At 36.2% G+C, this 14,708-nt stretch overlaps 2 protein-coding genes and 1 long non-coding RNA gene across 19 annotated transcripts in view; 1 reads left to right on the forward strand and 2 right to left on the reverse strand.

Annotated features, from left to right (window-relative positions):
* The first annotated feature begins 746 nt into the window (after positions 1–746).
* Positions 747–3,499, forward strand: LOC148845599 (caffeoylshikimate esterase-like). The gene is made up of 2 exons (XM_088956382.1): positions 747–1,760; positions 3,274–3,499. The coding sequence occupies exons 1-2, from the start codon at positions 769–771 to the stop codon at positions 3,374–3,376; spliced, it is 1,095 nt and encodes a 364-aa protein (XP_088812508.1). The 5' UTR covers positions 747–768; the 3' UTR covers positions 3,377–3,499.
* Positions 3,500–6,639: 3,140 nt separating this feature from the next.
* Positions 6,640–14,708, reverse strand: part of HDH (histidinol dehydrogenase) — a 46,140-nt gene continuing 38,071 nt past the window's right edge. For 10 of the 17 annotated variants that reach the window (XM_088954576.1, XM_088954578.1, XM_088954586.1 and 7 more), the window contains 4 exons: positions 14,372–14,542; positions 13,463–13,553; positions 7,055–7,333; positions 6,640–6,955 (listed from right to left, as the gene is read on the reverse strand). In XM_088954576.1, the coding sequence (XP_088810702.1) occupies positions 7,059–7,333; positions 13,463–13,553; positions 14,372–14,542 (537 nt within the window). In that variant the 3' untranslated portion in view covers positions 6,640–6,955; positions 7,055–7,058. Of the gene's footprint in view, positions 7,334–13,462; positions 13,554–14,371; positions 14,543–14,708 lie in introns of all 17 variants that reach the window. The other 7 variants (XM_088954574.1, XM_088954575.1, XM_088954581.1 and 4 more) reach the window with 1 other exon arrangement.
* Positions 10,563–11,483, reverse strand: LOC148845601 (uncharacterized). The gene is made up of 2 exons (XR_016102177.1): positions 11,190–11,483; positions 10,563–11,086 (listed from the first exon to the last, which is right to left on the reverse strand). It is a non-coding gene; the product is annotated as an uncharacterized LOC148845601 (long non-coding RNA).

Genomic DNA, 14,708 nt, shown 5'->3' on the forward strand with positions numbered 1-14,708 from the left:
AGTCATTCAATTCAGCAACTTCAGTCATTATCAAACGACAAGAAGGATAAGATACGGACCGCTGATTATTAGATATGATCTGTACAATTTAGGAAACCAAGTAAATTGACAATTGGTTTAGAACATTATATATAATTTATGAAACTACGCACATGAAGCTTGCTGTGTGCAAGGTTTTAGCCACTCAGAGGAATGGAATGGCAGATTTCAATTTCAATTCAAATTCAAATTCAATTCAATATCAAACTTCAATTGGATTCTTAGCAATAATCCAATTTAATTCAAATCCAATTTGTTTTAAGTCAATTTTGGACATCCCCTTAGCCATAATCCAATTGAATTTGGATATTGCTTCATTCAATTAATATGCAAGGATCCCATTATTATATACATGTATAAAATATTGTTTTAGTATTGAAATTCCTTAAAATTATAATCAAGTTGGGTCAAGTTTAAATCTATAAATTCATGTTAATTTTATACAGATTTGCAGAAATTTCAATTGGATAAATCCAATTTGAATGTATGCTTTACAAAACTGTTGAAAATATATAGTGGATCAAATTCAGATCACTTGGCGTTGGCGAGGAGAATCCGTGTGCTAAGTGCAATAAATCACGTCAGTTTGTCTGGACAGTGTCTGTTGGTGAGTTATGGAGCGGTGAGTGGGGCCTTGGGTTGGGGAAGTTTTCTTATAAAAGATGACAAGCCATCTCCATGCACAACTCAACCAGTGATCACAAGACCAAAGGCCCCAGAGAGAATCAAATGGCTCACCCAATTCACCAAGCAAATGAAAACAGCCCATTTGGAGAGCTCACAAGAGAAGAGTTCTACAAGAAACACAGTGTCCTTCACCAGGAAAAGTTCATCCTCAACAAGCAGAACATGAAGATCTTCACACAGTGTTGGGGCCCTGATTCAACCATTCGGCCAAGGGGAGTAGTTGCCATGGTCCATGGCTACACCTCTGACAGTAGTTGGATCTTCGAACTCACTGCAGTGGCCATTGCTAAGTCTGGGTTTTATGTCACAGCACTTGACCTCCAAGGCCATGGCTTCTCTGAGGGCCTGAGTGGTCACATTCCAGACATCAGACCAGTCGTCGATGACTGCATCCAATGCTTTGACACAGCTCGAGCTAACCACCCAAAGCTTCCAGCCTTTCTATATGGAGAGTCACTTGGGGGTGCAATAGCCATTCTAGTTGCCCTGAGACAGAAAGAGCTATGGAGTGGTCTGGTTCTGAGTGGAGCCATGTGTGGGGTGTCTGCCAAGTTCAGACCGGCGTGGCCCCTTGAGATGCTGCTCCCGGTGGCAGCTTTCTTTGCACCCACTTGGAAAATAGTGATCACAAAGCCCATAGCCAGCAGGTCCTTCAAGGAGGAGTGGAAGAGAAAGCTGGTGGCCGGAAATCCGAACCGCCGGAGCTTCGGTAAGCCGCCGGCAGCCACTGCACTGGAGTTCCTCCGAGTGTGTGAGCAGGTAAGGAGGAGGTCCCATGAGTTGGAGCTCCCTCTGCTAGTGCTCCACGGGGAAGATGACCAAGTGTGCGACTCAGACTCTGCAAGGCTATTGTATGAATTGGCAGAAAGCAAGGACAAAACGCTGAAAATCTTTCCAGGAATGTGGCATCAACTGATCGGTGAGCCAAAGGAAGGCGTGGACATGGTTTTTGGTGCAATTTTATCATGGCTTCGAGATAGAACTAGCAATGGTTTGGTCAGTTCAAGCAAGCTTTACATGGAAATCTCTAGAAGGTATGTATGAATCCCGATTTCCTATACGTACTTCTTTCCTACACCTCCTAGGAAATCCTTTCTCAGCAAATAAGGGGGTGTTCTCCGATGTGAATTGTTTCTCGTCTTGAGTTCCAAAAATAATAACAACTTGGTTCTTAATTCTTAATGAAACAAAAATGTAGAAAACATATTATATATTCTTTGTTGTATGCATTTGATTCTTGGAGATTTCTAGCTTAAAAGAACATGTTTTCATACAGACTGGGTCGTTAGTTAATTGAAGCTTAAAAGAACATGTTTTCAAAAGGAGCTTTACAAATTAATACTCCCAAATCAGATGGTTAATTAAATAAACTAAGAGTTGTCTTCTGATTTAATTCTGGAGCCAACAGTTAGTTAATTGAAGTGGTCCATGATCATATTATTCATCTTGTCTAATACAATAACCAAGGGGACATTCAATGACAGCTCAGATGGCCGAACTGAATGACTTATTACTTTGTCCTAAGGGTGGCTGTGTTTGATTGCAATGCAAATTTATTTATGGTAGTGCAAATGATTTGGGTGCAAATTGTGATTGATTTTTATTTCAAAATTTACCTTACTTTATTTGATTGTAGTAAAAAGGAAATAAAATAAGACCTGAAGCAAAATAGAGTAAAACCCTAAATAAAATTAAACTAGAATTTGCATTTTTTTCATTTGTACTCCATTGCAATTGTCCTAATGCAAATAAAATTGCACCGCAACCAAATGAAGTTTAAGGTTCAGTTTAGAAAGAATACAAATACAAATATGTACACCGCAAATGCATACAAAATAATACAAAATACAAATATGTGCCGCCTGACCGAGCGGGTTGTGCTACCCGCAGCCCATGTGTCGGCATGGCCCAGCACGACTCATTATATATATTATATATATATATATATTAATAAAATAAATAATTATTTTTAATTTTATTATATTAATTTATTTAATTATTATATATATAAATAATTGTATACATCAAAATTCATATAAAATTAAAATTTTAAGTTTTTTTTTCAAATTTTTTAAATAAATAGTTTTGGCCCAATCCACGGCCCAACCTGACCCAAGGTTTGACCCACGGACCAGTCCAACCCACGGCACGGCCCAATTTACACCTTATATCAATGCTTTCAACATAACAGAATTGATTGACCTGTCACGCAAATTGATTCCTGAGCCAGCTTCAATCCAAACAATTATGTTGCAAATAAAAAAATAAAATAAAATGTTGACTTGATCAAGAAGCTGATGTGTCAATGTTCAGACATTTATTCTACCACTAATAACAATAGTACCCACTAGTTCTCTTTCATTTTCACTTTTTAATGATCAACCCATTTGACCCAATCAATGGGTCATTTCTACCATTAATAACAATAGTACCCATTAGTTGTCTTTCATTTTTACTTTTTAATTATAATATAATGGATGATAAACAGTTGATGAATACCACCTATTAGTTACCACTTGTATGATAACAGTTGAACTACTATGTCAGATGCAAATTTGTCTTCTCAAAAACTAAAGGAACCATGGGAAGCATTGCCTGGAGCGAGCAGGTTCTGTTAGATCATACCCGAGAGAGCTACCATCTCTTTTAGTAGATATTAAGTTAATATACATGTTCATAGAAGTGAAGTCGAATGTGCTCATGTACAAGGAGTTTTGTTTCTTTTTGTTAAAACACCCCATTTAGTGCATCAAGATTCCTTTTGTACAAGGGAGCTGGTTATGTATCTTTAACGTTTAACGTTTTAAGTGATCCCTTTTTTATTATGCCAGAAAACAATATCTTTACATTCTGTTCCAAGGCCGGTTCTCCAGGTTGGTTAGGCAGGATAAACCCCAGACCCTAAAAATGGTCTGAGCCGAGGCCAGTTCCAAGAATTTAAGACCAAACCCTATTCAATAACAGATTAGGTAAGGTCGATTCAAGGCCATCAAGGTTAATGTCGGCCAGAACAGAATTAAAGTCATGAAAAAAGGGGTGATCATAGGCCGTGACTTGACCAGGCTTTGGGCTTATAACTTCAGTTATAAAATATTAAAAGTATATTATGTTTTAGATCAAATAATAAGGCAATACATGGCAGCGTTCTTTTCAGGCATTTTGTTGAACAGTAAGGGAGACAAGCTACAATGACGGAGACCTAACTGCAAGTGTGCATTTAGGCCTCCCTTCAATTACTATGTTTTTTGACTCAGCATAACAAAACTGTTGTGATGAATCAAATGTTACCTAAAAGTTTACATGATCAAAGAGTAGGGGTGGCAAATGGGTGGATTGGGCTGGGTAAGGGTTGAATATCAATTCACCCATATTGATCTACCAACCCACCATGACCCATCATCAATCCTTGTTAAAGGGTCATAACCCACACTAACTCTAACCACCCTCACCCATATTGACACACCTACACTTGTAAATACAAAAATGGGTCGGGACGGCTCGTACACCCGAAATAATAACTTTTGAGAGAAAAATGTCTCTCAAAACGGCCATGTGACAAAAACGAGTCATGTCAACCCGTATACCCAAAAATGTAAAAATTGTAGATAAATGCAGAAAATAATAGAAAATTACAAAAAAATACAAAAAACACTAAAAAATTGTAGAAAATTCAGAAAAATGCAAACAAATACTAAAAATTGTAGAAAATTCAGAACTTTTGTAGAAAATACAAAAATTATGCATTAAAGCACCAAAAATTTGTAGAAAATGTAGAAAAATACCAGAAAATTGCAAAAGATGCCAAAAATACCAAAAATTACAGAAAGTTGCAGAAAATTGCAGAAAATGCAAAAAAAAAAATGCATAACTTTTATAAAAGTGCTTTTGTGAAAACACTTATAAAAGTACTTTTGTAAAAGTGCTTTCATAAAAGTACTTTTGTAAAAGTGCTTTTATGCTTTCATAAAAATACTTTGATAAAGTGTTTTCGTGTAAAAGTGCTTTTGTAAAAGTACTTTTGTAAAAAATACTTTTATAAAAGTGCTTTCGTGTAAAAGTACTTTTGTAAAAACTGTATTTTAAAAGTGCAAGGCACAAAAAAGGCAAAGGGGTCAATTTGTGCCTAAGGCACAAGGCACAAGGTGAGGCATACGCCTTTTTGAAGCAAGGCGCAAGAATACAAAAAAAAAGCTAAAAATGTCAAAAAATTCAAAAAAATAAAAATATTAAACATAATATAAATAAAAAATATAAACAAATTTTAAAATAAATGTTTTAAAAAACCTATTATCTAAAATTAAAATACATAAACATAAGATGTAAAGCATATTCAAATGAGAATTTAAAAATAAAATCAAACATATAAAACATTTTCAAGCATGTAAAACCTATAATCTCTTTTTTCACTCCATTGCATTACTTCAAGTAGCTAATGTAATGTAAACCATATTACATTCTTGATTCTATGAGCCGCTTTTGTTCCACGCCCCTTGAGGCAAGCCCAAACAAGTCCATGTTAGGTCTTATATTCTTACTTTTCAAAAAAAAATAATGATTTTATAGTTTTAATTGCTTTTTAAGAAGACATTTTGCATTGCACAAGGGTCCGGGGGCGGAGCCCCTGACCCAACCGCTATGTTCAGAAAAACAAATAAGCGTCAAAGTTTGAATAGGCGCACGCTTGGGCTGAGGCGCAAGGCACATCAAGTGCATGCCTAGGTGCACCAAGCATACGCCTTTTGAAAGGGTTGCACCTAAGAACTAGGCGAGGCGCATACCCTAAAATGCGCTTCACCTGTGCACCTAGGCGTGCCTTTTAATCAGTGTGTAAATGTGCATTCATAAAAGTCCTTTTCATAAAATTACTTTATAAAATTATTTTTGTAGAAGTGTTTTTGTGTTAAGTTGCATGTGAACACGAAAGCTAATATAATCTATTTTATTTCACCTTTAATCTCAAAATGAAATGTGGCATGATGGTTTGGAATTCTAATGAGATATAAAGGAGTTAGGAGGTTTGAGTTCGAGTCACTTCAATTGCAATTTTTTTTTTTCGATTTGGCAAATATAAGTAGAGCTGACTTTAACCCAACCAATCCTAACCCTAATGGATACCCTTGACCTGACCCACCCTAACCCTTTTCCACTAACCCTAATGGGTTACTCGACCCATATTGACCCACCAATAGCTGGCAATTGGGTTGAGTGGTTGGGTTTGGGTTGGGTCAAGGTACTTCGGGTTGATTTCGGATTGGGTTGTCAAATGCTAGACCCTAACCCTAAATGTTTAGGTTAGGGGTTGACCTATAGGTCAATTCGAATCACCCCAAAAAATATTTGAAATTTTAAAAAATAAAGAAATTACATGAAAAATGTCAAAATTAAAAGAATTAAACTTAAAATTGCAAACATAAAATAAAAAACTTGAACATTTAACAATTTAAAGAGTAAACAATAAAAAGTAAAGGCTAAATAGAAAAAATTGAAGAGTGGAAACTTCTAACAATGCATAAATAATCCCGATTAGACTTGACAATCGGGTCAGCGGATTGACCCATGACCCAACGCAACCCAACCCAATTTTTTTTGGGTTAGGTCAGGTCAGGTCATTTTCACATTCGGGTAACTAAATATGAAACCCTAACCCTGTTTTTTCGGGTTGGGTTGGGTCAACTTTTTGCCAGGTCTAGTGGGTATGGGTGGGTTCCAAAGTTGGTGGGTTGGGGTCAAGATTGCCAACCCTATCAAAGAGATTGGATAACTTTCAGTCTTAGTTTTATTTCTGCTGCGGATTTAAGGGGAAGAACTACCCCTGACTTGTGTAGCTCATCCTCTTTCCATAAAAAAAGAAATAAATAAAAAAAAGACTTACAATTTGATCTTCTTCCTATACTAGCTTATGCACCGTCTGAATTTGGTTAATAGGTTGAAGCCTTCTTACAATTTGTAAACCCATGTCAATATAAGCTTTTCCACATGACATTTTCTTAGTTTTCATAACAAAGAGAAAAAGACTTACAGTACCTGCAAACTTAATTTATACAGAATTTATAATATAGAAACAGATGATGAATACCATCTGTTTCTACAAAATTCCAATGAATTTCAACTACAAAATTTAGGGATGATGAATTCCAATGAAGAAAAATAAATTATTTGTCAAAGAGCTTATCGAATTGGGCCTTGATAAAATAGCGCGGACCTTATTAGTGCTTCTTTCCCCTTGGTACTGCAAGTGGTCAACCACGTACATTTCAAACATCCAGGCAATAAATACGGAGATATTGTTTTAGACTTGCTACAACAAAGCACAAAGGCTAATGAATACCATCTCAAATTGGTAGCCTCGATTCAATGTCCTGGAGCCTAAGGGTTACAGCTCTCTTGTGGGCTTCCAGCCCTTCAACTTCAGCCATCTTTGCTACATAAGGACCAAGCTCCTTTAGACCTTCCTCTGTCAGAGACTGCACTGTAATGTACTTGAGAAAGGAATCCAAAGATACTCCCCCATACATACGTGCATATCCATATGTGGGAAGAACATGGTTAGTCCCACTGGCATAATCTCCCACACTCTCCGGGGTCCATTGCCCTAAAAATACAGAACCTGAAAAAAGATTCCACATTAAGTTCCTTTTCCATTGAAAATTCCAATTTGCACGGGTAAACTGGGTTGAGCATGATAACAAAGTAGACCACAATAATTACAAGGGAAAATTCCCGATTAGGACCCTGTATTTTGGGCCTAGTGCTATTTTGGTCTCTGAACTTTAAAACACGACAATTTAGTACCCAAACTTTCAAAACGTGCCAATCTAGTACCTGCCGTTAATCAGCCCATTAACAAGCCATTAAGTGGCATTTAAAAAGACACAAATGCCCTTAGAGTGCCATCTAATTTTCTTTATCAACCATCCAAATGTTGATAAAAAATGAACAGTCTCAAATCCTTGTCTCTTCTATTCAAGAAAGTTGGGGTCACCAGAATGCCTACTTAGACGTGACCCCAACTTTCTTGAATAGAAGAGGTAAGGATTTGGGACTGTTCAATTTTTTTTATCAACGTTTGGATGGTTGATAAAGAGAATTAGATGACATTTGAAGGAGATTTGTGTCTTTTCAAATGCCACTTAATGGCTGGTTAACACAGGTATTAGATTGGCACATTTTGAAAGTTTGGGTACTAAATTGTTGCATTTTAAAGTTCAGGGTCAAAACGGCACTAGGCCCAAAGTACAGGGTACTAATCGAGAATTTTCCCTAATCAGAAACTAGCACATTTTTTTGTATTATTAACAGTTCAAAATGCTTTGTACTGAAGATGAAAAACCAGCATAAATTTTCATGCTTAATTGAACTGCGTTAGATAGGTCCACAAACTGATCAAATTGAATCAAATATATCATGCATATTATGCTTTGATACTGAATTGCTGTTTTGGCAATGATTTAAGTGAATAAAATGTGTTTGTAAGCGTGGTCTATGAAGTGGTGTGAAGAAGAGAAGAGAATAACTAGTTGCAGACAAGCTGAATGGATTAGATAGAGAGTTACATGATCTCTGACAGATTATTATATTATGTGGGTAATGTATAAATATCACAATACAAAGAATTAGAGAAAGGGTGGGTAAAATGGAATGGTGCATCTGGACTTCTATGTGATAGGCAAATACCACTTAGGTTAAAAGAAAAATTCTATAAAACAGTTATAAGGCCAGCCATGTTGTATGGAGCGAGTGTTGAGCAGTCAAGAACATGTCCAGAAAATGAATGTGGCAAATTAGCAATTAAATTATCTGTAGGAACCTAGGAGTATAATAGGTGATAAAATGAGAGAGAATATATTAAGATGGTTTGGGCACATGCATATAGAAGACCACCAACTATGCCAGTTAGAAGAAGTGATTTGTTACACACTGAAGGGACCTGAAGAGCTTGGGGTAAAACCAAAACATACATGGGTAGAAGTAGAAAGAAAAGACTTAAGCACTAATAATTTAACAGTGGATATGGCTTTAAATAGAATGGATTGGCGAAACAGGATTCATGTAGCTGACCCCATATAGTCTGTCAGAGAAAATATCATCATCCAAATATAGGACACGTCACAAATGTATGAAATGTTGTGGAAATAGACCTTGTGAAAACATTGAAAAATAAGAAAATATATAGAATATTAATTTATGTAATGGTAAGGAAAACATAGGTAGACCCATTTAAATTATTATTATCTTCATGCAAAATTTATAAAGTGCAAATGACTCAAATCAACCAAATAGTTTATTATAAAATAAAACTAAGTACAACTTCACATTTGAAAAAAAAAATCGAGCTAGCTTAAAGTGGTAATCATGTCTATTAGGTGGGCAATAACATTCCTACTGCACATATCTAAAATATTTTCACCATGTTATAATACCATCTCTTGTATTCCACATAGCAACCAGTAGCAAGTGTTTTAAAAGGAATGGGAGCATACACCTAGAGGCAGTCCTCCAAGCAAGGCACCTCAAAAACATGTGGAGCAAGGCACCCCAAAAACACAGAGGCATACAGAAGTGTAGAGACATGTGAAGTGCATGCCTCTTGTACAAAGGCATATAGAGGCATGTAGAAGAGGCATGCACCTCGCATGTTCGTTGAGTTTTTTAACTTGTATTGGTGGAGACATGGTTATATCCTGGTCCCCATTGCATTGTATCATTTTTTTAAATAGTAAAGAGGCTACCAAACTAAACCAAACCAAATAAGCTAGTTTGGCCAATTTATTTGGTTTCTTGTTCAGTTCAGTTTGAAATTTAAAAGATCATAAATTAATATTAATATATAAAAGCATATGATATATTCATAAATTATTTGATTTGTTAGTTCTTAAAATTATAGTGAGGTTGCCCACAACCTAAGTTGTTAAAACCGATACTTAGTTTTTATCCCAAATCAAAATGAAAAAAACAAAAGAAAAAGAAAAAACCATCATTTTGGTACTTGATGAGTTGTGTTGTGAAGAAATGTGTTGTATCATTATCAAAAGTCTAAACAAACCCATGTGCTTGGATTCTTACGCTAAAAAAAGGAGACTTCACTTTAATTTTGAGCTTGGATTGTATTTTGAATTATTTGTTTTAGCCCACAATTCCAAAGATTAAACAAATGTGGGCTTATGTGCTGAGCTTGGGTGCTGAAAACCTATCAAAAAGGCCCAAACTGATTTCAAACTGAACCAAACCAATAGGAATTTAGTTTGGTTTAGTTTGATTTGATGTTGAATTTGGTTCAATTCAGTTTATGAAATGGTCAAAACCAAAATGTCGGTTAGGTACCAAATTTCTTACCCAAACTGATCCAAAATGTTGGTAGGTTCCAACACCCCTACCAGCCAATTCATTTTGCAAAGAAAAGGTTAGGGATCCAAGGTTCGAAGATACTACTGCAACCAACCTCCAACGTTCAAGTCTCAAGCCTTCCAGTCTCGCAGTTGCTATTGCAAAATGTTAACTCTGTTATTTTTTCTTTTAGCTCTATTCATAGTCTTCATTGGTTCTTTTCTTGAACCGATGGCATAACTTGAACAGCAGCTCATCTGATCCTATCATTCAACCCTATTTTAGTTCTTACTGTCCTTTTTTCGAAGACTCGCAGCAGCTTCAAGACTCCAACTTCATTATCTGTGCTGTTATCTTTATATTGGTAAGTTCTTTCCTACTGCTCTCCTCAATTTCGAGTGAAGAATACTTTCACTTGTGCAACAGTGAAAAAAAGGAGAAAAGAAGACAGAAGAAAGAGAGAGAGAGAGAGAGAGAGAGAGAGAGAGAGAGAGAGAGAAGAGAAGGAAGAAGAAGATCAAAAGAATCATGGGCATAGCCATATTCATTGAAATATATACAAGATTACAGAAATTACACATATACCCTCCATTACAATTAAACACAAAATGCCTGGATTACCCTTACTTAAATGCCACTCTCAACACTCCCCCTCAAGCTAGGTATAATATTGAACATGCCTAGCTTTCACAAAGTTTTCTTCCAACCTAGAATGAGATAATCCTTTAGTTAGGCAAACAGCCAATTGATCACAGGACTTCACAAAAGGGAGGCAAATATTGATAGCAACTTGATTATCACAAATAACTTCAAAGCAACTTGATTACTCTGTATTCAACTTTAGCACTTGATCTAGCAACAGATTGTTTCTTATTTCTCCAAGAAAAAATGTTTCCTCCAACAATCAATACGCAAAATGGACCTTTCATCAACTAATCATCCCAATTAGTATCAATTCTACCTTCAGATGACCACGTGGAGCATGCGAAGAGACCCTTGCCAAGAGTACCTATCAACTAACATAGAATTCTTTCAACTGCAGCCAAATGGAGAAGTCAATACTGGTGCATATACTGTCAACCACACAAATTACATAGGAAATGTCTGGATGAGTTAGGGAGAGAGAACAATTTACCCACCAGCCTTTGATACATCCATTCCTTTGTCAGGCAACACCTCCCCAACATCTCCACAAATCTTGTGATTAGGATCTATGGGACTATCCTACAAGTTTAGCACCAATCTTACCAGTTCCCTTCAACAAATCAAAGACTTACTTCCTTCGTGAGATAAGGATATCTTTCTTGGATCTTGCAACTTCGATTACTAGAAAGTATCTAACTCACCAAGATATTTTATATCAAATTCTATGGCTAAGAATTGCTTCAAATGGTTTGTCTTAGCCACATTGTTGCTGGTAATCACAATGTCATCTACATACACAATCAAAACTGTTACCAAGCCTCCAACTCTCTTAATAAAAAGGGTACGATTAGCATGTGACTGACTATATATTCCACTTTCTAAAGAGCTCCTCCAAACCTGTCAAACCAAGCTCAGGGAGACTGCTTCAACCCATGGATGAATTTCAAAAGCCTACACACTTTGCCTTCACTTCCAGAAAAAGATACACTAGTAGAAAGATCTAATATAAACTTTTTTTTTTATGAATAAGATCTAATATAAACTTCCAGCATATCACCATTCAAGAAAGCATTCTTGACATCCTTTACGTGTGACTGCAAAAAAAGGTGAGTAGTCAATTCTGTACATTTGAGTATATCCCTTAGCAACTAGCCAAATCTTGTACCTTTCTATGGAGACATTAGCATCATACTTTAATGTGAAAACCCACTTACAACCTACAAGTTTCTTACACCAAGACAATTCAAACAACTGCCAGATTTGATTCTTTTCTAGGGATTTCATTTCTTGATCCAAAGCCTCCTAGTGGGGTTGAGCAACAGCTTCTGCAACACTCTTGGGAATAGAAACTAAAGACAGCAGAAAGAAATGATATGAAGGAGAAAAAATCATATGAGAGTTTGAGATGGGATAGATAGTATAACAGGCTGACTGAGTGTATTTTTTCTTTCCCTTTGTAAAGCAATAGGAAGGTCAAGTTAATAGACATGAATGGGCAAAACATCATGATAATCAATGCTAGTAGTGTCAATATGAATGGGATCAACAACATGAGAAGAACAAATAGGAGGATTACTTGAATTCATAGAATCTGATTGTGGTGGAGGATTAGCCTCTAGAGTTACCCTCTTCTTATGTCTTAGAAATACCCGCAACTCTTACCCTAGAACCTATACTTCTTGCACTGGCATATCATCAAGAGGTGTAGATGAGGAAGGAACAGATGACAGAGAGATGGAGCCTGAAACCAAAGGAGCAAGAATCGGAATAGGAAGATAATGAAGATCATTCTGCCTCTCTTCATTGTTATTCCACCCTTAAAGAGAGACACATCCACAAATATCACATGAATCAGTGTAGGAATCATGCATTGGAAAAAAAAAAAAGCAAATACAACAGGATCCAGAGAATACCCAAATCTGATTTTTTTTATTGTCACAAAAGGAAACCCAATAAAATAAGAAACCGTATTCAAACGGGCATGAAACGACAACCAAAATGTCTAAAATCAAGCCCAACTAGAATACGGTTTGCTTTTTCTTCTTAAAGCTAAGAACGATCTATTAACCTTAACTGTAAAAAACTAAGCTGTTAAATTGATAAACATCTATTAACCCTGCTTTATGCTAAAAAATATCTGTTTTTATTTGAATATGATGTTTTATTATTAAAATTTCCAACTATAAAAAAATACATGCTTGAGGCTTACACCTGTTGCACTCTACAACATTGTTGGTAGCTTTCATCGGGGAATATGTCGATTCCAGTAGTATTTCATGTCAGTACCATAGAAATGGAAACATGTCATGGAAATAGAAATTTATAGACATTTTAAACCATGAGCTAAATAGACCAAACTGATAGGAAGGAGAGAGGATTGGTTGGGGAAAGAGGGTGGATCACTTTGGTGGGAGGGATAAAAGCCAATTTAAATATACCGAACAAGTGATTCAATCTATGAATGTAGGCTACTAAGCCAAACCACATTTGTCTTTCTTCTTTTCTTATTCTGGTTAATTTTCTGGTTTGTCATTTTCTTTCCCACAGTTTCACATCTTGGATTAGACTGGAAACTAGATGACCTGCCCTCCCTGCATGTGCACCTCATGGATGGAGAATAATAACTTACAAAGAATAAGACAAATTACAAGAAATTTCAACAGAAGAACTATGCACAAACCTAGAGAGAGCAAAAATTACAAATGCTAAAATCTAAATAAAGTATAGTTGTTGCAATAAAATTTAGAGTTACAAGAACACATGTTACCTGCATTTTCAATGAGCCCCTCCCACTGCTCTGCGTCTTTAACATTGACAATCAAATGCTCAGGTGCATATAAGTTTGAAAAGAAGATTGCCTGAATATTTTCAACCAGACAGGTTCAGTAATAAGGTAATATAAGGAAATCCCAACAATATCCCAGACATACATATACCCTTCAGTCAGCTAAGATCATCAGGTATCATTTTATATCATGACCACTCTTACATAATTGATGAGAAGGACTGGACCAACCATCAACCAGATGATAACTCCACTGCTAATGCTTGATATCACCTATAATTGACTACATGAAAACTATTCTTAATGATATCCAGATATTCCAGAAGTGTTAATTTACCCAATTTGAACATTAATGGAGCAGATAACTTACGTAATTATTGTATTCTCCAGCAATAAAATGGAAGATATAAAACAAAGGTTCAACAGGTAAAAAAGGCATTTCCTATCATAAAATTAACAAGGATCATGCAGGCCCATGTTCAACATAAATGAGGCAATAGATTCATCAGCACTATAAAAGGAAACTATAAATTAAGAAAACAAAAATTAATCCATAAGACCTAGTAAAGAAGCACATGACCCTTAGAACAAAAGAATGAAACAATCCCAAGAATAAGAAACACAGATCAGGCTGGAGGAGCCTCAGCTTCCTGCAAACTGCAATGCAAGTTTTCTTGTCTACAAATTCTAAACAAATGCACCCAAAGATTATTGAAAGACTATCTTCATAACTCTAGGTATCACAAATGGTGAAAAGGACATTTCATGCTACAATGCCCTCAACCTGTTTTTCTTTTTTTCCATGCTACACTGAGAAAGAAGATTTGTTTTAATCATTTGATTAAAGGTTGTGAGGCTATGCAGAGCCCAGCCAAGAAAATGGGAACTGACCTCGACCATATCACGAGCAAACACAGTGAAACTGTGGCCTAGTGCTTTTGAGGCAAAATCTCCCCTTGGAAGGCTCTGGCATTGCTTGCTGATTTCCTTCTCAATGGCCCCCACATCTACATCATCACCAACAATGACCAGTACAACCTGGCTATCAGGGCCATGCTCTGCCTGCAAACAACCAAAACAATGCTGAGTTCATGAAGTTGCAAACAAGAATGGGAAGGACATTAACATTATGAAGAAAGGGAAATTGCTCTTCTTCTTGTCATCTTCATTTTTTTGTCTGTATGTGTGTGTCTTCTCCCTACATGACAATTAGCTCACAGATCACATA

This window comes from Nelumbo lutea, chromosome 7 (assembly GCF_056320005.1).
Source record: "Nelumbo lutea isolate HS-2025 chromosome 7, American lotus-T2T, whole genome shotgun sequence".
NCBI lineage: Eukaryota > Viridiplantae > Streptophyta > Magnoliopsida > Proteales > Nelumbonaceae > Nelumbo > Nelumbo lutea.

Coding starts and splice junctions, on each gene's coding strand:
- LOC148845599 (XM_088956382.1), top strand. CDS start 769: ATGGCTCACCCAATTCACCAAGCAAATGAAAACAGCCCATTTGGAGAG. Junction 1,761..3,273: donor TACATGGAAATCTCTAGAAG/GTATGTATGAAT, acceptor CTACTATGTCAG/ATGCAAATTTGTCTTCTCAA.